Source organism: Symphalangus syndactylus, chromosome 23 (assembly GCF_028878055.3).
Source record: "Symphalangus syndactylus isolate Jambi chromosome 23, NHGRI_mSymSyn1-v2.1_pri, whole genome shotgun sequence".
Classification (NCBI taxonomy): Eukaryota; Metazoa; Chordata; class Mammalia; order Primates; family Hylobatidae; genus Symphalangus; species Symphalangus syndactylus.
The window spans coordinates 64,710,994-64,737,337 of NC_072445.2; the positions used below are offsets into that span (position 1 = coordinate 64,710,994).

General features: G+C 45.0%; 1 protein-coding gene across 2 annotated transcripts in view; it reads left to right on the forward strand.

The window, feature by feature from the left end:
• The window catches only part of F13A1 (coagulation factor XIII A chain), a 184,333-nt gene that overhangs the window by 128,548 nt on the left and 29,441 nt on the right, over positions 1 to 26,344 (forward strand). For both annotated transcript variants that reach the window (XM_055262955.2, XM_063632444.1), the window contains exons 11-13: positions 2,597 to 2,750; positions 11,032 to 11,319; positions 18,348 to 18,508. In XM_055262955.2, coding sequence (XP_055118930.2) covers positions 2,597 to 2,750; positions 11,032 to 11,319; positions 18,348 to 18,508 — 603 coding nt within the window. The remainder of the gene's footprint in view (positions 1 to 2,596; positions 2,751 to 11,031; positions 11,320 to 18,347; positions 18,509 to 26,344) is intronic.

Below are 26,344 nucleotides of genomic sequence, written 5' to 3' on the forward strand. Positions count from 1 at the left end.
GGTGAGGGGGCAGGAATTAGCCACTTTCATATTTAGCTTGTCTCCCCGGAAAACCATAAGCTGTTAATAAGGATTGTTATTAAGAAGATATTTATCATTATTGTTGCTACAACTTGAAAGTGGAGGGGGTTGCTGTTTGTACTTACGTGGCTTCCTCCAGAGGGAATGCCAGAATTCTCAGGCAGCTCATTTAAAGCTTCCAAAATGACAAATATTCCACAGGTATCTGCTGTGTCCTCTCCTGTACTGATTCCTGACTTCACATTTCAGCCTTTCACAACATGTGGCTAGCACCACCGAGTTCTGGCTACTCTGCTGAGGAGCAGGGCCACCATTTATCACCCTCAGAAATCTGAGCTGCAAGCGTGGAACCATCTCACCACTCAAGCTGGTGCTCATGCTCCCGCAGGGTGGTGTGGGAGAGGCAGTGTGCCGTGAAGGGCCGGGCTATGGGCTGGCCCAGGGCTTGCACTTCTTCTCCACCAGCTCCCAGCCATGAAACCACAAACACTTTGCCTCCCCCTTCTGAGTCTTGGTGCCCTCATCCATAATACGGTTACAATACATACCTCACAGGCTTGTTGTGGTGAGGTTCAAACTAAATCCTTTATAAAATGTCCCTGAAACATGGTAGGTATGCAATAAATGTTGGCTATCTCCCCCTTAGTAGAAATCTGACTTCATGTGCACTTGGAACATTCTGTGAGAAAGTAAAATTGCTCTTTAACCTCAGCTTTAAAACCTAAGGATATATCTTCAAGTTTCCCCATTATCTAATGATGACTATTATATTTTTACTCAATTTTGAAATTTACAATTCATGTTCATATAGATCTTATCTCACTCGGACCTAAAATGCTCCCATAAAATTGGCAGAACAAGTTTAATCATCTTTATTTTATAGAATCAGGAACTGAAGTTCATAGAGATTAACGTGCACTTTCTACAAGGACACGCCCACTATTGGAACCCAGGTTTCCTAAAGCAAATCTAGTATTCCTCTCAAATGCCATCTAGGTTTCACCTTGGCTGTTACTTTCTAGCCAGCCCTTGACTCCACTGCTCCATGTGCTCCCGAAGTATCTTGTACTTATTCTTTCATGGTACTTATCGCACTGTATCGCAGGGCTTCTCAAGCCTGACTGTCCAACAGAATTATGTGAGACTTTTTGTAAAATATAATGGATTTAGGGCCTCACATGATTTAGGTCCCACCTCCTTAATCAGGCATCTATTTTTTTTTAAAGTCTTCCAGGTGACTCTGATGCAGAGAATCATGCTTACTAAAGCATAAACTCTATAATGGCAGCGACCAAATCTATTTTGTTCATCATTAGGATTCTGAATCCTTAAACAATATCTGGCAATACTATTAAATATTATTATCAATAACATTTATTGAGCATTTACTCTATGCCAGACACTATGATAAGTAATGTGTGTGCATTTGTTCCTGTTAATTCTGCCAATCGTCCTATGAAGAAGGAGTTATTATCACCCTATTTAAAGAGTGGGTAACTGAGGCTTGGAAAGGAGCTTGGGAAACATTTAGTAAATACATCAATGACAATTAGCAGTACAATTCATGCTTCCTACCTGCTTCCATGATAATTACTGGAAACCTCAAGAAAGTGATTGTAAAATATGTAATAAAGGACTCTGGTACAGTCAGCTTTCAGGCACACATTAGTCATTGTCTCTAGAAAGTAGAATGGTAAAGCAGAGCCTTGGGAGAGCTTGGGGGCAGCCAGCATGGCCCCAAGACACTATTTCTGAGTCTCACAAATAGCACATTTTAGTTGCTGAACCAATGGAAAATAGCTTGAATTCCTCCTAGATCATCTAATGTTATTGTTCAATTTAAATACTTTTGGCTTCAAGTAGCAGAACTAATGTGGCTGAAACAGATGGACACTGATTTTCTCATACAAGAAAAAACCTGAAATAGGTGGTCCTGATATGGGCTTAGCCATTTAACAGCATCATTAAGTCCCCCAAATCCCCAAATGCCTCTCAACTTTCTACTCTGCCACCTTCTCATTGTCGGCAGTGTTTCTGTTCACTGTCTCACGATGGCCACAGCAGCTTCAAGCATCCCTTCACCTGAAAACACCTGAAAGCAGAAAGGGAAGGACAAACTCATCCATGTACCTCTCTCCTTTTTCAAAGGGGAAAAATGTTTCCCAGAAGCCACCTAACAGACTTCCTCTTCCTCCTGGCAGTAGGTCACATAGCCACAGTTAGCCCAAAAGAAGTCCAGGGAAGCAAGTGATGGGCATGGTGGCATGGCGTTGTCTTCTCTCCCGTGAGAGGTAGGACTTATCATGAAGACAGAGGAGAGAGAAAAATGGTTGCTTCTTAGACAATTTATTGTCTCAGGCTCAAATAATCTTTATTTAAAGTACTACTAAATAAACCAGATTCGCCTTTAGAATATTTTCAAAACCTGTTTGGCCCTATGATACGAATCCAATGTTGTTGAAGAAAGCGGCATGTCAGCTCCAGAGATCTCTAAATGACTGTGCTATGGACAGTTAAAGACTTTGGCACCAGCAGACATGTGATGATGGCTAATGCTCTCCTCTCCTGTTTCCAGGTCAACAGCGACCTCATTTACATTACAGCTAAGAAAGATGGCACTCATGTGGTGGAAAATGTGGATGCCACCCACATTGGGAAATTAATTGTGACCAAACAAATTGGAGGAGATGGCATGATGGATATTACCGATACTTACAAATTCCAAGAAGGTAATTTACTACCACTGAGTGAAGATTTATTTGCCCAAGTCCATTTAGTACTTATTCATTGTCACTCAGAGATGAGTTCCAGAGAACGCACTGGCATTTGCAGCATTTGGTAGCAACAGCAGAAGTATAAACTTTCATGCATGAAAGACACATCACATATGCAATTTTTCATTGTAGTTTTCTTTGCTAGATTGCTTTGGGCAGAATTCTCATTCACATGGCTTGTAAAATGATTTGGTTTAAAGTCATATCTAATTTAACAGAATATAGAATATGTTCTTGCTCACAAGAACCTTAATTTTAAATAATCCTATTAGAAAACACTGTATAACTGATGTAATTTTAGTTCAATAGTAGAAATTAAAATACTTCACATTTGTTTAGTACTTTACCAATTATTTTCACATACATTGTTCCATTACATTATCACGGAAGACTACAAAGTATATAATACAATATTAATAGGACAATACAATCTCTCTAACTCAGGACAATTAGGTCGAAGGCCAGTTTCAATTATAAAATAATGTCATGGTAGGTTTTTGTTAACTTTTATTGCGTAGAATGTTTCAAATGGCACTACTGAGTTTAATTCTCTTTTTTTATTATTATTATTATACTTTAGGTTTTAGGGTACATGAGCACAATGTGCAGGTTTGTTACATATGTATGCATGTGCCATGTTGTTTTGCTGCACCCATTAACTCGTCATTTAGCATTAGGTATATCTCCTAATGCTGTCCCTCCCCCCTCCCCCCACCCCACAACAGTCCCCGGAGTGTGATGTTCCCCTTCCTGTGTCCATGAGTTCTCATTGTTCAATTCCCACCTATGAGTGAGAACATGCAGTGTTTGGCTTTTTGTCCTTGCGATAGTTTACTGAGAATGATGGTTTCCAGTTTCATCCATGTCCCTACAAAGGACATGAACTCATCGTTTTTTATGGCTGCATAGTATTCCATGGTGTATATGTGCAACATTTTCTTAATCCAGTCTATCATTGTTGGACATCTGGGTTGGTTCCAAGTCTTTGCTATTGTGAATAGTGCCGCAATAAACATACGTGTGCATGTGTCTTTATAGCAGCATGATTTATAGTCCTTTGGGTATATACCCAGTAATGGGATGGCTGGGTCAAATGGTATTTCTAGCTCTAGATCCCTGAGGAATCGCCACACTGACTTCCACAATGGTTGAACTAGTTTACAGTCCCACCAACAGTGTAAAAGTGTTCCTATTTCTCCACATCCTCTCCAGCACCTGTTGTTTCCTGACTTTTGAATGATGGCCATTCTAACTGGTGTGAGATGGTATCTCATTGTGGTTTTGATTTGCATTTCTCTGATGGCCAGTGATGATGAGCATTTTTTCATGTATTTTCTGGCTGCATAAATGTCTTCTTTTGAGAAGTATCTGTTCATGTCCTTTGCCCACTTTTTGATGGGGTTGTTTGTTTTTTTCTTGTAAATTTGTTTGAGTTCATTGCAGATTCTCGATATTAGCCCTTTGTCAGATGAGTAGGTTGCAAAAATTTTCTCCCATTCTGTAGGTTGCCTGTTCACTCTGATGGTAGTTTCTTTTGCTGTGCAGAAGCTCTTTAGTTTAATGAGATCCCATTTGTCAATTTTGGCTTTTGTTGCCATTGCTTTTGGTGTTTTAGACATGAAGTCCTTGCCCACGCCTATGTCCTGAATGGTATTGCCTAGGTTTTCTTCTAGGGTTTTTATGGTTTTAGCTGTAACTCAATCAATGCTTAGTGTCCACTCTATGCCTGCAATTGGTTTGGTGCTGGTGATTCCAGCAGTGAGTAGGACTCAGTTCCTGTCCTGGTCCGAGTGACAGGATTATTGTGCAAAGGGGTCTTTGGAAACAATAAGTAGGGGCATTTAGTACAACTGATTCAGAAAAAGAAAGACTTGAGAAGTCATGGGCCTCAGTTAAAGAAGCTGGACAGGGGTTTCCAGACAGTGGGAACACGACCAAAGTTACAGGGTGTGCAGCAGCCCGGTATGTTTAGGGGGGTCCTGCAGGCTCAGAATGCCCAGTGACTAGAGACAAAGCTGCCCGAGGCCAGCAGTGGACAGGAACTGGAGGACCGTGAGTGTCTTGATGGGGAACATGCAACATATTTTGCAAATGATTCACTGCCAGAGGTTCTTAGGAGTATTTATTTTAGTGAATGGATAAAAATGACAAGTAATTAGCATATACCTAAATATTCATTGAAATCCATGAAGTGCTAAGGAGTGCAGAATTTGTTTTAAATATTTTAGTCTCCCTGCTCTTATTTACAAAAGTAATTTGCACTATAAAGAAGAAGCTTGCTGAATTGAGAACACTTGTGCATAGTCTCAGAAAGTCAGAATTTTTGTTATCTGAACTAGTGAATTTTCACTGTATTTTTGAAATGCTTCATTTTCCTCTTCTGTTGGTTATCATCCATTGCACAACACAGATACAAAGGTGGTATTTTTTTGTCATTTGGATTTTTCCTTAAAGGAAAATTTAAAACAATATAAGTGCAAATAAAACAAAACAAACAAGCAATGCCCTCTTACTATAGAGTTATAAGCAAAAAAAGGTTTGGAAAAACAAAAAAAGCAAGTTCATAGAACAGTTAGCTGCAACATCCACTCATTCATACATTCATCCACACGACAGCTGGCTCTTACCACCTGCCATCTTCCAGTGCTGTGTAGAGCTGGACACATGCACAGCCCTGCCTTCCCATGCAGCTGGGGAGAAAAGCAAAAGGCAGCCCTCACTGTGCTGGGTGAGAGTTGCTCTGGCACAGGGTGGACGGGTGCTGCCGGGCACAGAGAAAGGCTCTCAGCCAAGAATCGGCAGTTAGGGAAGACCTCATGGAGGAAGTTAGTGATGGGCTCACTGAGCCCAAAGGACACACAGGAATTGGCAGCTGAAGCTGGGGAAAGAGGTCCCCAAGAAAAGGCAGTAAGGCAAGGATTATGGTGAGAACTCTATTTGGAAGAAGTCCTGACCAGACAGAGTAGTGAACAAAAGTTGCACCTACAGGCAGCTAGGGGCAGCAGGAAGTGAGCTGTCCACATGACAGATGTCTCGTGGAAACCACGGAGCCAAGCACAGCTGCCTTTAGCTGTCAGCATGGAGGTGACAGTGAAGGCCAACTCAGGAATGGGACAGAATCAGATGCCACGAGAAGAAAGACCAAAACCCAGTCCACGAAACAGGAGTCAGGGGCTTGGCTGGGGCTGGATACCAAATTAAAACAAAATGTGTCCGCACTGCATGAGGAAGACATCTGAGGTCCAGGCCTCTAGAGTTTAGCAAGGAGGCAAGGCTGAGGGCGAGGGACAGTGTGGCAGTCTGGTCCAACTAGAAGAATCCCTAAATCCACATAGATGGTTGTAAGTGACAACTCATCCTGCTTCTAGGCTGGGGTTTGACCCCAAGTGGATAGTTTCTTAATCAAGGGTGGCATATACATTTCAAACTGGAACTTTGGAAATGACCAAGTAGAGTGTTGTTTTGAGAAGAACACCAAGACTGCATCTGAATATGGTGGGATAGAGGGATTGATGGCCGCCATTGGCCACTGGCATGCAGTGAGGACTAGTCATATCCGTGGCTCAGTGCTTACCACCCTGATTCTCACCGTTGAATCTCTTATAATTTCTCTGATCCACAAATGCTGAATGTAGACACCAAAATATGGAAATGAGTAGAATCACAGGAAACAAATTATTACTAGATTTAGGAATTAACTATTTCAATGAATTAAATCACGGAAAGATCAGGTTCACTCCAACTTACTGAAGCTTATTATTAATTTTATAACTTTTTTCAAGATATACAATTAAGAAACGATAAGACTTTGAAAACCAGAAATCTGAAGACTTCTCCTGTGGCAATATATCTTCTTTGATAACAGTGTCTTGATTCCATTCCCTCTTTGCTCCGTCAGTTACTCCCAGGGTCACTGGTATTTCCACCTCTCCGTCTCTATTTTCTCCTTCCAATCAGCATTTAAGCAGGCTTAAATGTCTGCTGTGTTAAAAAAAAAAAAAATTACAAAAATCTTTCTCGCCACTGTCTCTTCCTCCTCGCTTCCTTGCCGTCCTGGAGCGCTGCCTGGACTTGCGTCCTGCTGTGTTCCTTCTCCACTCCTTCCGTGCACACTCTGTCCTGATTTCTGCTATCAGCACATCCTTGAAGTTGTTCTCAAGGTTGCCAACACCACCCAATTGTCACAGGGAAGAAACATTTTGCAGACTTCAGCTTACTTGACCTTCCCACACTTCCTGGTGCTGTTGTTCACTCCCTTTGCTTGCAATTCTGTCTTCTCTTTGTTTCTACAATGTTACTTTCTCCTGGTTCCACCCCCTCCTACCTGACCCTCTTTTCCTATCTCTTTTTGACTATAAGCTTTTCCCCTTTCTTTACCCCCCTCGAATGCCACTTCATTCTAGGCATCTATCCTTGGTCTACATTCCCACCCACCTGATGTTCTTTCCACATAGCTGGTGTTAATGTTCACATGTTTACTGATCACCCCATGTCTGTGTCTCCACCGAAACTTTACCTAAATGTACTTTACCTAAATGTCCTACAGAAACCTGACACGAAACTTCCCAAATGACACCTCTTACTCTCTCCCTCACCTCAGGTCTGTTTCTCCCACTCCCTCTACTCTGGTGAAGAGAACCACCATCCACTCAAATTTAGCTACTTAAGAATGAGTCAAGCAACAAATCCTCTAAATGTCCCCTCTGAAATCATTCTCAAATGCATCCCCTCCCCTCCAGCTCCGTAGCCTAAAAATTAAATATTATCTGGTGTGTACAACTCTTAATATAGTGCCTGACACATAGTAAGTGTCCAATAAAAGTGTCCCCTATTACTAGTAATTCTGTTATTCCTGCCATACTACTCCTATTAGTTTGGGCTATGATTAGTTTTCTCTGGAAACATACTTGCTCTAGCTTCCCAATTCTACCTCACCTCCTCGGGCCCTCCTTCCCTCAGTCTAGCCCCTGCCTTGCTGCCAAAGTAATGTCTGAAATATAAACCTGAGCCTCTTCCAGCACTGCTTAAAAGCCCCACCCCCTTCTCTCCCTGTGGCCTCCAGGGCATCCAGGCCTAATTCACAAAGCCTCTTGCTAAGTGGCTTTTTGGCACCTGGTCACTGCACTTCCTGAGCATGCCCCCACAGGTATTGTATGCAGAGGCCAGGGACCGGCTAGCAGTTCCTCCAACAAGCCAAGCCCCCCACTTACATCCCTGGCCTTGCCCTCCCTCCAAAAACTCTGAAAAGCCTCCCGTGCCCCTTCCTGTCCCCATGCACTGCAGGCCAACCTGTGTCCCAGCATCTGTGGTGAGCACATGTGTGCTGCCATTGCTCTTCACTTGTTCCTTCTGCACCAGTGAGGGAAAGACTGTGTTTCTCCTCCGTGCCTAGTGCCTAGCACGGTGTTTGGAACATTATGGGGTTTCCAATAGCATGAGATGATTTGAATGAATAGTTACTGGGGAGGCATTTTCACAGCTGGGCTTAGTTGAACATAAAATGTCTTAAACTGGACTATTATGAAGAGGAAAGTTTTGTCTCTGGCTGAAAGCAAAATGCTTCTCCAAACCTCAATCCTTCAGATCCTCTGTGCCAGGCTGGGTTTCAGGGCCTGGGGATGCAGAGGTGGACAACATGGCTCTGTTCTCATGGAGCTTGCATTCCAGCAGGGAAGATAGTGTCACACAGTAACTAGTACTGTGACAAGGAAGAGGAAATAAAACCAGGTGTGTGTTAGGGAGAGCCGAGAGGACTAGGGTTTGGGGACACATTACACAAGGTAAGAGGGGGAGGGCAGGGGAGGTGACAGTGGAGCTAAAGCCAGAACAAAGAGAAGCTTCGTCCAACACGAAAGGGCTCTCTTATTACATCCTAGTTAATGGAAAGATATTTTTGACTTTGCACCCAGAGGCTGCAGAAGAATCTCAGAAAATATAATCTGGCTTTGGATAAGTCTCTCACAGCACTAAAATGTTGCCGGTGGCCCTGAATTATGTAAGACGCCAGAGCACGGAGCGTAACTGTAGAGAAACAGGAATTACTCTGCCAGGCTCTGGGAAAGCGGTGCAGTTGTTTTCTCCTCTCTGGGCCTGCGCTTCCTGGAACAGCCCCAGCCTGCTTCTGCTTGGCGGTCTCCGCTCACAGAGGCCAGTGCTTCCCCAGAAGGAAGTTCCAGGTTCCTCCATCCGTGTCAGGCTGTGAGGTTGCTCGTGGCTGGCCTCAAGGCTTCTCCTCCCATTCCCCTCACCTTGGCCAGCTCAGCTCCTCTCTGATGTGTTCCTGATGCTCGAATTTGCCTCTTGCATTTTGCCTCAATGCATATCTGGCCTGCATCCAAAGTGATCATCATTAATGTTCTCTTCTCATGGATCTATTGGCCAGATGATTTCTGCTAAAATATTTCATTGCACTTCCCTTGTCCTCACTCCTCCTTCCCTTTTTCTTACCTCCCTCTGAGTGCTCTAGCTGATGCTTGTCCTAGACCAACTGTTCCTGGCATATTCTTGCAGTCTTGACAATCAGGGAAATCGTTAATACACACACACACACACACACACACACACACACACACACACACAATACACATTCACATTTGTATGCAATGCCTTCTGGCATTTTCTCTGTCTTTGCAGAGTAGCTTCCATTTATTATATATCTACTACCTCTAATTCACCTAATAAACCTAGGATGTAGACACCCTTATTTTACAAACAAGGAAAGTGATGGGAATAATAGTGTCTGTCTTATAGAGCCGTTATGAGGATTAAATGACACAATGCATAATAAGCACTTATGCCAGTGCTTGGCACACAGCTAGCCATCAGTGAGGGTTCTGATGATTCACTGACCTCTCATTCACCATTGCATTTTATTATTAACTAGATAAAGTAGAAGACAATACCTTTAAACTAGCATAATTATAAAAGCTAGAATTCTTACTTTAAAGTGATTTTTTTTCACTAGCCATTCTCAAGCCTAGTTTTTACAAGCCAAGGAATTTGCCTTCATCTCTATTCTTAGGGATGCACGGAGATAAACCCAAAGGTATTTAGGATGGAAAAGAGGATGACGACCATCCCTCACATCTGCACGAGCCCTGTTCCCAAGGCTCTGTAAGGACCGTTCTCCCAGCTTCCCAGTGTCTGAAGCACAAGCTCTTTCTGAGGCCTGACTTGTATCTGTATTTTCTGCTTCATCACTTAGACAAAGCTATGTTTTTCTTCTTCTGGAGCTTACCCTCCTCCTTTTCCTCCCTTCATCTCCACCACAACCACTTTGCAAACCCTGCACAACACATTTTCCTAAAAGCAGCACACACACCTCAAACTGCATTAGAACTTAGGTGTACCACCGTATGTCAACAGATGTCCCTCAAAAAACTGCCCTCGGTGTCAGATGAGTTTGGGAAACCTTGTGTAAAGAAAGGCAAAGAGGTGTCCTTGCTGCTGGGCTTCACTTAGAACCTCTAATCTGCTAATGAAGGTGGAGAGCATCTCCAGGAGGCGCTGGACAACGAGTATGCCTCCAGGGGATCTGACCAGCGCACCTTGGGCAGGGTCGCCTTTTTAATGTCTTGCCAGAGCCCAGCGTCCTTGGGGACTGGGGGATGCAAGGTTTGGTAAAAAGTGATTTCTGCCTTCTGCCACGGCATGGGCATTGGGGCCAATGGCAATTGAGTAAGATAGGGAAGAACGGGGCAGGAGCCCTCAAGGGTCAGCTCAGCAATCAGCAAGTGGGACAGGCCCAAGTGGAAGGAGAGATGAGGAAGACAGGTCTTATTGGGGCGGGGCAGGGATTCACAAATCAGAGAGAAAAGTTACATTGCAGGAGGTGGAATGGCAAGAGGCATTATTTCCAATTATTGGACGTCCCCAAATTCTAGCCACATGGCTGGGACTAAGGAAGGCAAGCAAACTGACACCACAGTTTGAGAAGAGATAGACATTGCCAATTTTACCTCCCACCCCCTGAAATAGGGGCCCCAGAGACACCCCTTTCCGGATAGATCCCAACACTGTCACCTCCTTACTCGCAGCCTAGGCTGGTCACTGACTGGGAATCTGACTTTGCAGAATTTATAACATAGGAATAATGACGGCACCCTCCTCCTCGGGAGGTGTGAAGCTTGTATTATAGAAACACCCCAACAAGTGCAGTACACAGTTCATCCATTAATGTGACTTTCTCTCTGGTGGATTGTATTTTTCCCTGTCATTATCTCTGGATCTCCCCCAGGTCAAGAAGAAGAGAGACTGGCCCTGGAAACTGCCTTGATGTACGGAGCTAAAAAGCCCCTCAACACAGAAGGTGTCGTGAAATCAAGGTCCAAAGTTGACATGGACTTTGAAGTGGAAAATGCCGTGCTGGGAAAAGACCTCAAGCTCTCCATTACCTTCCGGAACAACAGCCACAACCATTACACCATCACAGCTTATCTCTCAGCCAACATCACCTTCTACACCGGGGTCTCAAAGGCAGAATTCAAGAAGGAGACATTCGACGTGACGCTGGAGCCCTTGTCCTGTAAGCTAACAATGGTGTGGTTCTCTGTGAGACTCGCTATCTGGCCCCTGCCTGTCTTGCTAGGTGTTAATGCCTATTATAGCTTCATATCAAAGTTAAAGTTCCCCCCCAAGAACTCAGAAGTGTGTGCCTCACAGGGAGAACCCACTTATTCTGCAAAAGCCTCCACTTTCTTCTTCTTTTTTTTTTTTTTTAGATGGAATCTTGCTCTGACACCCAGGCTGGAGTGCAATGGGATAATCTTGGTTCACTGCAACCTTTGCCTCCTGGGTTCGAGCAATTCTCCTGCCTCAGCCTCCCGAGTAGCTGGGTTAACAGGCACATGCCAGCACGCCTGGCAAATTTTTGTATTTTTGGTAGAGACGGGGTTTCACTATGTTGGCCAGGCTGATCTCGAACTCCTGACCTCAGGTGATCCACCCACCTCGGCCTGCCAAAAGTGCTGGAATTATAGGCGTCAGCCACCACATTCGGCCCAGAAGCCTCCACTTTCATCCTCACATCTCATGCACAGAAGTGAACATTGAAATCTTCAAAGCCTAGAGCCCCATGAGTTGTGAGAATTAAATGTAACTTCTTGCTACTCAAAGTGTGGTCCATGAGCCAGCTGCATTAGCATTCCCCAGGAGTTTGTAAAAAATATAGAATCCCATGTCCCACCCCACACCCTCTGAATCAAAACCCATGTTGTGACAAGATCCCAAGCAGACTGGAGTGTACAGGAGAGTTTGTGGAGCATGGATCTAAATGATCCATCTCAGAAACAGGACATCTGCTGGTGCCTCTCTCCCAAGTTAGGAAAGTCTTTTGGGGGCTGTCCAGAATGAATGGTGTGCTTTGCTTTCCCATTCAAAAAGATATGCACGCTGCTTGCAGAGTATCTTCCATTTATTATATATCTACTACCTCTTCTTAAAAATTCTTCTTAAAACGCTGTCTCCTGTAATCCCAACACTTTGGGAGGCCAAGTTTGGCGGATCACCTGAGGTTGGGAGTTCGAGACCAGCCTGGCTAACATGGTGAAACCCCGTCTCTACTAAAAATACAAAAATTAGCCAGGCGTGGTGGCAGGCAGCTGTAGTCTCAGCTACTCAGGAGGCTGAGGCAGGAGAATTGCTTGAACCCGGGGGACAGAGGTTGCAGTGAGCCGAGATCGTGCCACTGCCCTCCGGCCTGGGTGACAGAGCGAGACTCCGTCTCAAAAAAAAAAAAAAGGGCGGGGGGCGGGGAGGCTGGAGACAAAGCTGTGTCATCTAGGAGGGGCCTATGAAGGGGTTTTCTGCCTCTGCCATCTCTTGTGGGGCCTCTTTCTCATCCTTGCATGCACGTCCTTCCAAGCATTTTCATCACTATAAAAACTCAGAATATTTTAAGCAGATCATGGTCCATGGGCTACAGCTTGCCTTGGGGATTATGATCTCAAAAAATCACATTTCCTAGGATGTTCGTATTTGGTGGGCACAACAGTTGACCACACAACGGGCAACACGAGTCCATTGGAAGAAACTGGTCTCCAGGCAGAGCATGAGTTAGAGCAGGTTGCAAAGGACCTCGATACTTTGGGGCACCAATTTCTGTTGGCCTGACATGGGGCACTGAAAAGAAAAGTGTACAAATAATAATTTTGACAAAGCAAAGGCAAGCAAAACTAATACACTCCCCTGGGATGGTCAAGCCACAAGTCTCAATTGCTCTCAAGCTCTCTGGATTTTGTGACTGTCACAGATCATGGTACCCTTGCTGAGGTTTTGGAAAATATTCCCAGAAAAATGAGAAACTATTTTTTAAAATCCTAATTCCAAGGAACTTACTCAAATTTGATGGAAGCAAATCTCCCCAGCTTTAGTAATGGAGCTAACTATTAAGAAATCACTATAGTGGGGCCAGACGAGGTGGCTTACGCCTGTAATCCCAGCAGTTTGGGAGGCTGAGGCGGGTGGATCACCTGAGGTCAGGAGCTCGAGACCAGCCTGGCCAACATGGTGAAACCTCATCTCTACTAAAAATACAAAAAATTAGCCAGGCCTTGTGGCAGGTGCCTGTAATCCCACCTACTTGGGAGGCTAAGACAGGAAAATCACCTGAACTCAGGAGGTGGAAGTTGCAGTGAGCCAAGATCGTGCCACTGCACTCCAGCCTAGGGGACAGAGCAAGACTTCATCTCAAAAAAAAAAAAAAAAAAAAAAAAAAAAAAAAATCACTGTAGTGTTTTCTTTGGAAACTAAAAGATTTGTCACTTTTCCTATTCCTAGGGTTGTAAAGGTAATTTTCATGGAAAAGAATAGTCAGTGTAAAGGAATGAAGAGGACAACAGTCATGGGGATTATTTAAAACAGGCAGCCACATTTGATTTCAGAGAGTTTTACAAATAGAGAATTCTGGATGTAAGCGATGACTGTGTCACCTACCAGCTGTTCTTTCTGAGCAAGTTACTTAAGCACTCTGAGCTCTCTCCCCTCATCTGCAAAGGGGAAAAATAGCACGCACGCCACAGGGTTCTTGATTCATTCCCCTAAGCTTTATTTAGTGCTTGCAAGTCCAGGTTCTGTTTTATGCTGGAGACACAGCAATGCCTATTCTTACTGAATTTCTGATCTCATGGGGGAACCAAACAAACAAGTGAATCTATAATATAGTTATACGGGTAATACAAAAATATAAAGCAGGTTAAGGAAAACGGGGAGTACTTGTGGAGATGGTCAGAAAAAAACACCTCTCTAATGGGGTGACATTTAACAGAGACCTGAGTGAAGGTCAGAAGTGAGCATTCTAGCCAGAAGAAACTCTATGTGCAAAGGCCCTGGGGCCAGAGCATGTCTGATGTGTTCAATGAGCAGGAAGGAGCCAGAATCAGGAACAAAGGTGGCAAGGGGGCAGTGCCGGGTGCAGACCATATAAAGAATTGTAGGCCTTTATAAGGCCTTTGGTTTTATTTTGAGTGAGCTGAGGAGCCTTTAGAGAGTTTTGAGCAGAAATGTGGCATACTCTAACTTAGGTTTGGAAAAGACCACTGGCTGCTGTGTTGAGAAAAGACTAAAGAGGAAGTAGGGCTGAAGATTAGAGACTGGTAGGATGCTTCTGGAATCACTCCACTGAGAGGGGCTGATAGTAGTGATGGAAGCAGCGAGAACCAGTATGATCCGGGCATGTGCTGAAGGTGGAGCCCGCCTGATTGGCTGATGGACTGGATATGTGGTGTGAGAGAAGGAGGGTGTAGAGGAAACCAAATGAGTGATGAATGTGAAATGTTTGCCACATGGTACCCTCTCAGTAAATGGTGACTGCCAACACGTTCACATTTGGGGAAACTGAAGCTGGAAAGATGAGTCGACGTGTTCAAGCCCCCACACAGCAATGAGAGGCAAAGCAGATAATAGAGTAGACAGATAATAGCAGTGACAGTGAGCCAGTTCAGCGTAAACTTGGCCCCAAGTGGACCAGGTCCCTTCCTGGTGCCCCCATTACCTGGAGTCTGGCACAGATCCTTAGACAAAGAACCAAATGCCAGCCCTTTTCCCACCTCACAAGTGTCCTGTCTCATAATCTCCTTCCCCTTCCCTCTCTAATCCAATTAAAGAATGAGCTTGAATGGGTGAGCGGAATGATATCATTCTCTCAGTCACTGACCTAGGGACAGCTGACCAGAGTCCATAGGAACACATCTCCCATTCGCTTGGCCGGCCCCAGGTTGTCCTGAATAACTTGAAGGGAACTGGAGACTCTGTTCCTTTGCCCTGCAGGCAGGTAGCATTAACTGTGAGCAATAAATTGTATATTGAAATATAAATTAAATTGCAGTATATTGCAAAAAGCCACATAACTTTAGGCCTTGATCAAGCATTCTTAGATGCCTCTGTTGCAAAGAAAGTTTTCCAAGTAGAATGGGAGGCACACTTTCCAGATTGATGATGAAAGGGAATGCGTGTGCTGGAATCAGCTTGGGAGATCTGAATAACTTAAACCTCTCCGTACCTTCAAAGGTGCTATCATTTCCACTTGGCTATATTTAGTTTTCTTTGCTTTTTGGAAAAGAGATGAGGCAGCTCCAGTCTGTGTCTCCCTTGGCTTTCCCCAGACACCGTAAATGATATTGGCAGCATCCCAGCCCCACCGCTCATAGAGCGAAAACCTAGTCCTCCTTCTCTTGCCACATTTAATAAACTTTATCTAGAACGATTTCTTGTGCAGTGGCAAAACACAGCACTTACGTAACATACTATTTCAGAAGCACTGTTCTCTTGGGCTCTGAAGCACAGCCTGGTTTCTTTAGTGCTATGACTTAGGGAGTGTTCTACCTCGGAGAAGAAAGGGGTCCTGATACCGAGATTATAAAGGTAGCAAGAGCCTCTGTAAAGAAGTCATATCCCATTAGCCAAAAGAAATCCAGTGGTCAAACACAGTCCTCTAGAAATAGTCAGAGGAAGTCATTTTATTATTGTTATTACTGGAGACAGCTAGAGGCAAAATGCATGTTCTTCGAGGCCTTCCACCTTGCCACTTCATCCATTCTATCTAGAGACACGACAAACTGACCATTTGTGCTCATCTGAGGCTATAACCAATAGAGGGCCAGAACCTCACTTATCTAGACAATTAATCGCAAGGGAAGCCATGGAGGAAGCAGGGTCCAGGCTTAGGTCCAAAGACAGCAATACGAGTGGGTCATTCCAAAAGGCAGGACCTGGGGGCCAAGGTCAAGGCAAGGGCATAGCTTTAAAGAACCACCTCTAAATGGAATAGCTCTGCCCCAGGAATCAAGCCAACAAAGCTAGCTCTTTAGTGCTTGCCTAAAATAGACCAATACATTCTAATAATCCACCTGCCCTATGCGGGGTTTCTTGGTTTCAGCACCATGACATTATGGGCTGGATACTTTGTTGTGGTACTGTCCTGTGCATTGTAGGATGTTTAGCAGCATTTTTGGCCCCTATCCACCAGATTCCAGTAGTAACCCACCCTCCACCCCAGTTGTGACAATCAAAAAGTTCTCCAGACATTGCCAAATGTCCCCTGGGGATAACACTGCCTCCTATTGACAACTACTAGTCTAGGATAACCAATCTTTCTAGTTTTCCAGGGATTGATGGGGTTCTCAGGATGCAGGCCTTTCAATTTAAAACCCAGGTAGTTCTCAGTCCACCCTAACCCTGCCCTAACTTACCCCTTCTGCTGTTAGAACCTCCTGTCTCTCAGAGCATCTCACACTTGAATAGGCATTGTCTGGGGTCTTATTCAAATGCAGATCCTGACTTCAGTGGTGCAGTAAGAAGTCAGAGAACCTGCAACTGTAACAAGCTCCCAGGTAATGGTGGTGCTGCTGGTGTGCGGACCACAGGAGGAAGAGCAAAGACCTAGACTGGAAAGCCATCCCTTCCACTGGAACCCAGACTGTCTGCAGGACTGATTCTACAGGGATGCCCCTAGTTGTTAGAGTGGCCCTTCTCAACCCTGGCTGCACATCAGAGTCAGCTGCAGAGCTTTTAAAAATATAGATGTCTAGGTCCTCCAAGGCTCTGATTTAATTGGCCTGGAATAAGATCCAGCTTGGTAGGTCTTTAAAGGTCCCCAGGTGATTGTGATATAGAGCCATGACTGAGGCTTTTCAATCAGAAGTCTTGGAAGCAGGCACAGCACTTACGCATCTGTAAAGAGACTTCCAAATAGAAGAGCTGCCCAAGACAGAGACCTTCCCTGCCTCTTGGTCTTCAAGGTCCAGAGCAAGTTGCTGCAGATCCATCGCAGGTGTGAGAGTTCCTCCACAGATAATGGGCATGGCTCAATGCACCCACACCTTCGAGCCAGTGGGGAGTCAGGGGTCCTGCCCTCTGCTCTGGTGCATGCCCATCCACAGGCACTCTACCCTCCTGCAAAACTGCTGTTCAGTAGAGCAGGCTAAAATGAATTACCCTCTGCACTCAAACTGTTGGCCATGAAGCCATTTCCTTCAATAACTTCCACAGGAAGGAGAAGTCTTTGGCAAAAGCCAGAAATTGAGAAGGAAAGCAGTAAAGACATTCAGTTCTGTGAAGGTTCATAGAGTCTGTTCCCTGTGGCTGGGGATGAAGGAATGAGTCACCCATTCACCTGTGGAGTCTGCTAGCTGTCGGCACATACAGGCATCTGGCTCCGACCAGGTAGCAGTGGGTTCACACCTGGGCTCAGCCTACAGAAAAACTGCCCATTGCTCTCTACAATCCTGGAGTTAGAGAATGGAAGTGGGAAATGGGAGTTAGAGAGAAAGTGAGCCAGAGTCACAAGATAGAGCTCATCATCCTCAGCCCAGATGGTAACTGGAGGGAGCCAGGACCACTCTCCGTCCTCCAAATGCCATTCTCATTGGCTTGTCCCCAGGACCTAGAAATCTGACCTCAGTGACTGGTTTCCATTGAGAAAACAATTGTTTGCCACAGGGATGTTCTAAATCACAAACAGAGGTTTGGAGATAGTTGAATGCCTTTGGTAGAAACTGGTTTCAACAGCCTCCTTCTCTTAAGTAGAAAAATCATGATATCAGATTGGAGAGAAAATGTGGAGTGCTACAGAGACAATGTTTAGGTAATTGACAATTTAAGTCTGAGTGTGGCCCATGGCCTAGGTGAGACACTTCTTATTTGACAAGGGGATCGTGTGTGGAATGGGGGCCTTGGACTTCAGCACTCCACATGTTCCATTTTGGGATGATCCCAGCCCAAATCAAAGCCACCATTAAAACCCATTGGTCCTTCTTTGCCATGAAAATCACATATTTTCCATGGCATTTCTTTTACAACAGCAAAAGAACTGTTTGGAAGGTTTGACACATTTTCTCCAGTGAGACTTCAGTGAATATTAAATTTCCAGCACATTCTTTACCTAAGAAGCAGGGCAGTTTATCCCCAATTGACTCTTTGTTCCACTCGCCCCTTACCTTTGCTGTGTTCCTGGTGGCTTCCAGGCTAACGTGGGAAGGATGGGGAAACTTGGGGAAAAGTAAAGCAGACCCTGTCTCAAGTCTTGATGCCAGGCCTGTGTGTGTTTTCTCCTGTCAGTCAAGAAAGAGGCGGTGCTGATCCAAGCTGGCGAGTACATGGGTCAGCTGCTGGAACAAGCGTCCCTGCACTTCTTTGTCACAGCTCGCATCAATGAGACCAGGGATGTTCTGGCCAAGCAAAAGTCCACCGTGCTAACGATCCCTGAGATCATCATCAAGGTCAGTCTTAGCGTCTCATCCTGGAACAGAGAGAAAGGCACACAGACTTAGTGTTCATGTGTGCATATGTGTGCTTGTATGTGTGTGTGTGTGTGAATGAATGTCCTGCTCAAAAAAAAAAATACCAGTGCTAGAATCCTCTTGTTCTTTGAAAGAAGTAAACTGCCCTATATATAGACACATACATATAACACTTTCCTCTCCTCTCCAGATTTAAATATATAGATGTGGCTGCAGATATAAATATAACCTGTGGGTATAAACACACTTGTGGAGGAAGATAAAGATGTGTAATGGCTACAGATATTTAGAACTTTCAGTGTCTCCAGAATAAAGTGGGTCAGGCGTGCTAAAACAGGTAGATAAACTGCCTGCAACATTTTGGACAGTAATATTGTTTGTGGAGGCATAATTGTGGACAGTAGATTGCACAGATCAAAATATACAGCTTGATGATGATTTTGTATGTGCGTGTGCCTTGCAACCACAAGCCAGGTGAAGAAATGGAGGATTTCCAACACCCCTAGAAAGTTCCCTCGTGCCTTTTCCAGCCAATAACCCCCTGGTCCATCACCAAGATAATAACTTTTCTGACTTATATCACCATAAGTTTGTTTTGCCCATTTGACCAGTAGTTTTCATGGTGCCTCTCCAGGGATCACCAGAAATCTCTGCCCAAATGGCTCAAGAGACTTGGCAGAGGAAGGCCGAGGGTGGATGAGAGTGGGAGATAAATGTGGGAGCCTGTGTGCTCCTACTTCTCAGGCCCACAGCTGTAGCTTCCGGGGGCACCTATGGTTGCATCCATGAGACACATTCCTGCCCTGGAAGCAGGAACCCAGACCTCTGGCAGGGACCCTGAGGAGTGACATCTCATGCAGCCCTTATCCAGGTCTTAGAGCCCTTCCCTAGTCTCTGGAGAACAATCTTCTTGAAGTGATTAAGAGCAATTAGCACAGATCCTGCTAAACTACATTGCTCTAAAGTGGTAGATAAATCTAGAGGTGGGCAGGGTGAGGGTAATCCTTGCTTCTCGTGAATCCTTTGCTGTGAGTCATTTGGAAAGCTAATGACTGACTGCTATGCAGCATTCAGAATGGCAGTGCTCCTTGGGTAACTACTGGGCTCCAGACGCTGTTCTTAAAGCTCTTTACATGGTTGCATTTTCAACCACCAACAACAACCCCACAAGGTAAAGAGCACTGGCATCACTTTACAGATGAGAAAACTGAAGCACAGAGAGGTTCTATAACTCCTCCAAGGCCATACAGCCAGCAAACGGCAGAGCTGGGCTTCCAGCCCCAGCAGGCTGGCTGCAAAAGCAGGGCTGAGAACCAGCTCCTTCAACTGTTCTTATGGTCTGGTCCTGTGTGATTGACACAGTGAGCTACCCCAAGGCAAGGCCCACCCAAAGTCACAGGCGCCTATCAGGGAGCAGAACACCAGGCCCTTCTTTTTTACAAAGGCCTACATTGTCATGTCTCTTTGTGTCCTTCACCTCTGTCATGGCCCACAGGCCCACCATGGCGTTATCTGTACAGGATGCCTGAAAAGAAAGAATGAAAATGAGGATGTGTAGGGTTGGCAGGCAAAGTCAGAAACAAATGCAAAATGGAGAGGTGGGGATTAGGGTTGCTGCAGAGGTACCATCATCCATGAGAACATGAAGTTAATAGCTTAAGGTGCAGGATGCCCTAACCCCGAAGCTGTTCTTCACAGCTGGCTCTTCCTATAGACATGTGGCAGCCCCTGCTGCAGGCCTGTCCCAGCTGCTTGGTGGAAGCAGCTTTTGCTACCCTTCTGGGCCATTGAGCAGGTTTCATTTATGAGCTCAACCCTGAACCTTCCCCACCAGCAGCAAGGCCTGTGTGCGTACCTAATTATGAAGTGATGGCCTGTCCCTGTGAAGGTCTCAGGAGACAGCCTTCCCAAGCTGTGAAGTGCTCAAACCACAGCAGAAAATAGAATTTAATTGCACCACTGATAATAAACCGGATGTATGAAGGAAACTGATAACTTTCATCTTTTAGGCACTATTTGAAGGATTATTTGTGAGTTATCTTCTGGGTTTACTTAAAGAGCAGTTTAATTCCCCAGGGGTACAATCAGAATACCTTATCCCACAATTAGCAGGCCTGGGCATGGAGAAAGCACTTTAAATGGAGAGTTATTTTGTTTTGTGTTTCCTCCCACAAAGGAACCAGAGATGCTGTTCCTGGAGGAAACTTATTTAGAGGTGGGGACATTTGATAAGGAAGAGAGCATGAGAGAGATGGAGATTCTGGCTTCTGTCCATGCCAAGTTTGTTCAAAAAGGTGGAACGGGGCATCATCCCATAAACTATCCTTCAACCATTAGCCCTACTAACCCCAACGATAACCTAAATCCAAATGGAGTAGAAGTGCTCCTGGGTAAAGCACTCACACCCTAAGGACCACCCAGGAGTCACGGAGCTGTGAGAGGCCCTGAGTGCAGAAGCTCTGGCCTGTGGACTGGGGACCTGCCTAGCCTCCTGGAGATGTGAAATGCAGAGTCACAGCAGGGGAGGGGAGGAGGGAGGGGAAGGGAGGGAGAGGAGAGAAGAAGAGAGGGGAGAGTAGAGAACAGAGGAGAAAAGGATGGAGGGAGGGGAGGGGAGGGGAGGATGGAGAGGAGAAAAAGAGGAAAGAAAAGAGGAAGGCACAGGAGGGGAGAGGAGAGAACAGAAGAGGAAGGGACAAGAGGGAAAAAGGAGCGAGAGTGGGGAGGAGAAGAGCAAAACGAGGAGAGGAGAGTAATAAGAAAACTTCAAGTTGAAATATTCCAAAGGAGGCCTAGGGAGAGGGGTCAGAAAAATTATATAAAACAAAACTCGATGAAGAGTTATTTTTTCTTCTTCCTTCCTTCCTTCCTTTCTAGTTTTATTTTAGGTTTGAGGGTACATATGAAGGTTTTTTATGTAGATAAACATGTGTCACAGGGGTTTGTTGTACATATTATTACATCACCAGGGTACTAAGCCCAGTACCCAGTAGTGATCTTTTCTGCTCCTCTCCCTCCTCCCATCCTCCCCACTCAAGTAGACCCCAGTGTCTGTTGTTTCCTTCTGTGTGTTCATAAGTTCTCGTCATTTAGCTCCCACTTATAAGTGAGAACATGGGTATTATGTTTTCTGTTCCTGCATTAGTTTGTGAAGAATTACAGCCTCCATGGGCTTTTTTTTCATATGCTTGTTGGCCATATCTATGTTCATGTCCCTTGCCCACTTTTTAATGGGGTTGTTTGTTTTTTTTTCCTGGAAACATGTTCAAGTTCCTTATAGATGTGGATATTGGCAACATCACCAATCATCAGAGAAATGCAAATCAAAGTCACCATGAGATACCATCTCATACCAGTCAGAATGGCTATAATTAAAACATCAAACAATAACAGGTACTGGTGGGGTTGTGGAGAAAAAGGAACACTTATACATGGTTGGTGGGAGTGTAAACTAGTTCAATCATTGTGGAAAACAGTGTGGCCATTCCTGAAAGGGCTAAATGCAGAACTACCATTTGACCCAGCAATCCTATTACTGTGTATATACCCAAAGGAATATAAATCACTCTATCGTAAAGATACATGCACATACCTGTTTATTGCAGCACTATTCACAATAGCACACACATGGAATCAACCTAAATGCCCATCACTGGTAGACTGGACACAATGCAGCCATAGCTATAAAAAAGGATGAGGTCATGTCCTTCGCAGGAACACTAATGGAGCCAGAGGCCATTATCTTAGCAAACTAACACAGAAAGAGATAACCGAATACTGCATGTTCTCACTTACAAGTGGGAGCTAAAAGATGGGAACATGTGGATATATAGAGGGAAACAACACACACAGGGTCCTATTGGAGGGTGGAGGGTGGGAGGAGAGAGGATCAGGAAAAATAACTAATGGGTACTAAGTTTAATATCTTTGTGACAAAATCATCTGTACAACCCTCATGACATGGGTTTACCTGTATAACAAACCTGCACATGTACCCCTGAACTTAAAAAAAAATGTTTGTTAAAAAATGAGGACTTGGAAAGGGAGCTAAATGCAGTAAAAGTACGAAACCACAATGGCTCAGAGGTCCAGAATTACATAGGATATGTTTCTCTAAATTCTAAGAAAACGCTCACACCCTTTTTCAACCTCTTTGAGCCTGGATGGACACACAACTGACTGAGCCTCAAGGTTGCTGTGGGCAAATGTGCCAGGCACAGGGTGAAATTATGTGAGAGACAGAGAGGAGACCACAGCCCTTCCTGCTCAGCGCAGTCAAGATAAGGGTTGGGACCAGCCCCTGGTGATTATGATGACAGCAGCTATGATTTATTAAGCACTACATTATTAAACGCCTCTCTTCTATGATCTTATTTAACCCTCTATACCATCCTACAAGGAGGACGTTACTATAACCCCTATTTTACTGATTAGAAAACTGAGAGGGCCAGAGAAGGCCGTGCCTTGTAGCACAGTGGTCAGAACATGGGCTCTGGAACCAAATTTATCTGAGTTTAAAGCTTGTTTTCTGAACATCACAACTGTGTAAGCCTGGACAGATCATTTCACTTCTGTTGGCTTCTGCGTTCTCATCTGTAAGTCGAAAGCAATGGTAACTCTCCTCCTGGGGTCCTTCTGAGTTTTTTATGAGTCAATGGATGCCTGAGTCACAGTGCACACCTATATATGTTGGTTGCTGCTCTTATTGCCATTATTGCTGTTTATTAGTAACTGGCCTGTGATCACGTGCCTACTGAGGGAAGGAGAGACGCTTCTGGCCCAGGTCTTCCTGACTTGGAAGCCTGTGCTGGCAGCTGCTGGGCTACAATGGAACTATCACAAAAAGCAGAGGTGGTCATTGACTTCGCAGAGAGTTTTGTATTCAAGGGAGGAGAGATCACACACACTCGAGTGGTGTGGGACATCAAGAATTAAGACTGTAGAAAGATGAATGGTCCCCAATGAACGGATAACATTCAACCAGTAGAGATGGATGGAGAGACTCCTTCAGATACTAGGAAGAAAATGTTAGCAAGGGCTAGCGGGGAGGTGGACGGCAGTATGTAGAGCGGTGAGAAGCATGCCTTGGCTGGGGTGGAGGCTGGGAGCAGGGATGAGTAAGGGTAACCTGAAAAAGATAGCTTGCGGCTCTGTTGAGGGGAGTCCACAATTCTGGATGAGAGCCTTATCATCAGCTCTCTGAACACAGGGGCTTCAAGGGGGTTTCTAAAGTAGGAATGTAACGTTATTGTCAACTCTACTCTCCCACAAGTCGGAGCCGCTTTTTCTTCCTCCCTTCTCTTCAAAGCCTTTGCCCAAAGCATTGTCTTCTCCGGGAAGTACCCAACTCAGCCTTGGAGCTGGAATTTCCTAAAAGCTAGTTTCCAGCTGCTCTTACCTGATTCCCCTTTAGAGCAAATCTAGGCCAATCTGGAACAATACTGGGCTCGCATGTCTGAATCCAAGTCACTGTCAACCAAAGCAGGCCAGTGGCTTCCCGTTTGTGCATCCCAATGGACCCAGTCGTGGATTTCACTGGTCCCTGTGGTGACAAAGATGGGGACTGGGCTCAATAGTGCTCCCAGTCAACCATTCCCAGCGCCCACCATATGTGAGTCAGAGTGTGTGATCCTCCCATGGAAACAGGCAGAGAGAGACAGTCATTAAACTTTAATGAGCACACGTCTCTTTCCCCAGGCTATCAAAATATTTTGATGAGAAAAGAAAATTTCATTACAATCAGACATAGAATTTTTCTCTGCCTTCCCATATGTTGCTTGTTTTCTCTCTCTCTCTCTCTCTCACACACACACACACACACACACACACACACACACACACACATCCTCTCTCTCTGAACTTCAGTATCCCCTTTGCAAAGTGAATACACTGATTATACTGCTCCTCCTATTAAGTACAGTCACATATAAAACACAGCATTAGGGGGATTCACATCTGTAGCAATATTTGTGAGAATGCATGGTCTGTGTCCGGACCTAGTAGCTGTTGGTAGATGTTCTCTTTCTCCTCCGTAGTCCCATCAATGCCATGGGGGTTGCTTAGGGCAGCATGTGGGCCACTGGCCTGAAGTGGGATGAAGTGGCCCTCACCTAGTGGCATGGAATCTCTTGAATCTCTGTTCACTGGGTGTTGCGTGTATGCAGCATTCCCTGTGGAATGGGGCCTTCCTCATGCAGGGAGGCCCGCCTTGGAGATCCTGGGGTAAGGCCTGGGGGAGAGGAGACACTCACATGTTCCTCTAATGATCTCTCCTCAGTACCTGCCATTCTAAAGTAGCTCAGGAGCCAGCAGTTGTGTGGTATTATCACGTGGAAAAAGTCCTGCAGCCTTTGCAGGATGTCGGGAAGCACCGATAGAACTAATTTTCTCATGTGAACTAGGAACAATTTTGCTAGGAGAAAACATAACCATTTTTTATGTATGTGATTTTTAAAGTTACAAGCATAAGCAAACAGATGTCTCCAAATTTTTCAGAAAAAAAAAAAAAAAGCTTTTAAAATGAGGACAATTGACTGTTTCCAAGAGTTTTTAAAAGTAAGCATTTGCTCTGTATTTATTTTGTCCATTAGCTGAAAGACTTTCGAGTTTTTATCTCTTTATTTAGTCACTCTTGAATTCATCCATTCTTCATATAGTTATTTGGTGCCCACTCTGTAAATAAACTGTAGCAAATGCCTAGAGCTTTCAAAACCATCATCAGAGAGGCCGGGTGCAGTGGCTCACACCTGTAATCCCAGCACTTTGGGAGGCCCAGGTGGGTGGATCACTTGAGGTCAGGAGTTTGGGACGAAACTGACCAACGTGGTGAAACCCCATTTCTACTACAAATAAAAAATTAGCCAGGCTGTGGTGGTGCATGCCTGTAACCCCAGCTACTCAGGAAGTTGAGGCAGGAGAATCACTTGAATCCAGGAAGCAGAAGCTGCAGTGAGCCAAGATCCTGCCACTGCACTCCAGCCTGGGTGACAGAGCAAGACTCAAAAAACAAAACAAAACAAAACCAAAACATTATCAGAGAAAAATTCAACAATGAGAACATTTTCTTTCTTTCTTTCTTTTTTTTTTTTTTTTTTTTTTTTTAGATGGGGTCTCACTCTGTCACCCAGGCTAGAGTGCAGTGGTGTGATGTCAGCTCACTGCAAACTTCATCTCCTGGGTTCAAGCAATTCTCCTACCTCAGCCTCCCGAGTAGCTGGGATTATAGACGCCCACCACCACACCCAGCTAATTTTTGCATTTTTAGTAGAGACGGGGTTTCACCACGTTGGCCAGGCTGGTCTTGAACTCCTGACCTCGGGTGATCCACCCGCCTCAGCCTCCCAAAGTGCTGGGATTACAGGCATGAGCCACTACGCCTGGCCAACAGTGAAAACATTTTTGTTGCATTTTTCTGAAATGGGGAAAGGTTGGTGCCACTTTCTTTCAGCACTGGCCCACCTGGAACAGCTCCAGGAGTGCAGTTGCTCTGTTTTAACCTGAGCTAACCAGCTCTTACACAGAGCCTGGGGTGCTCCTCTTGTAAGGACAGTGTACACGGGGCCTGTGAAAGAGGCTTAACCCACAGAAAACGACTTCAACAAGCAGAATATCTACATGACCAGCACTAATTGGTGGGGCATTGTATAGATAACACAAGACTCATGGGAAGCATCACTGTTGACCCCAGAGAGGAGGCAGGGACCTTCCTCTGGGCAGCTTCCTTCCAGGCCAGCGCTTATCCCTGTGCAGTTTGTGCCAATCTGGGGGTGGGAAGGAGACAGTGAGGGGACCCAGTCCAGCCCACTCGCCGACCAT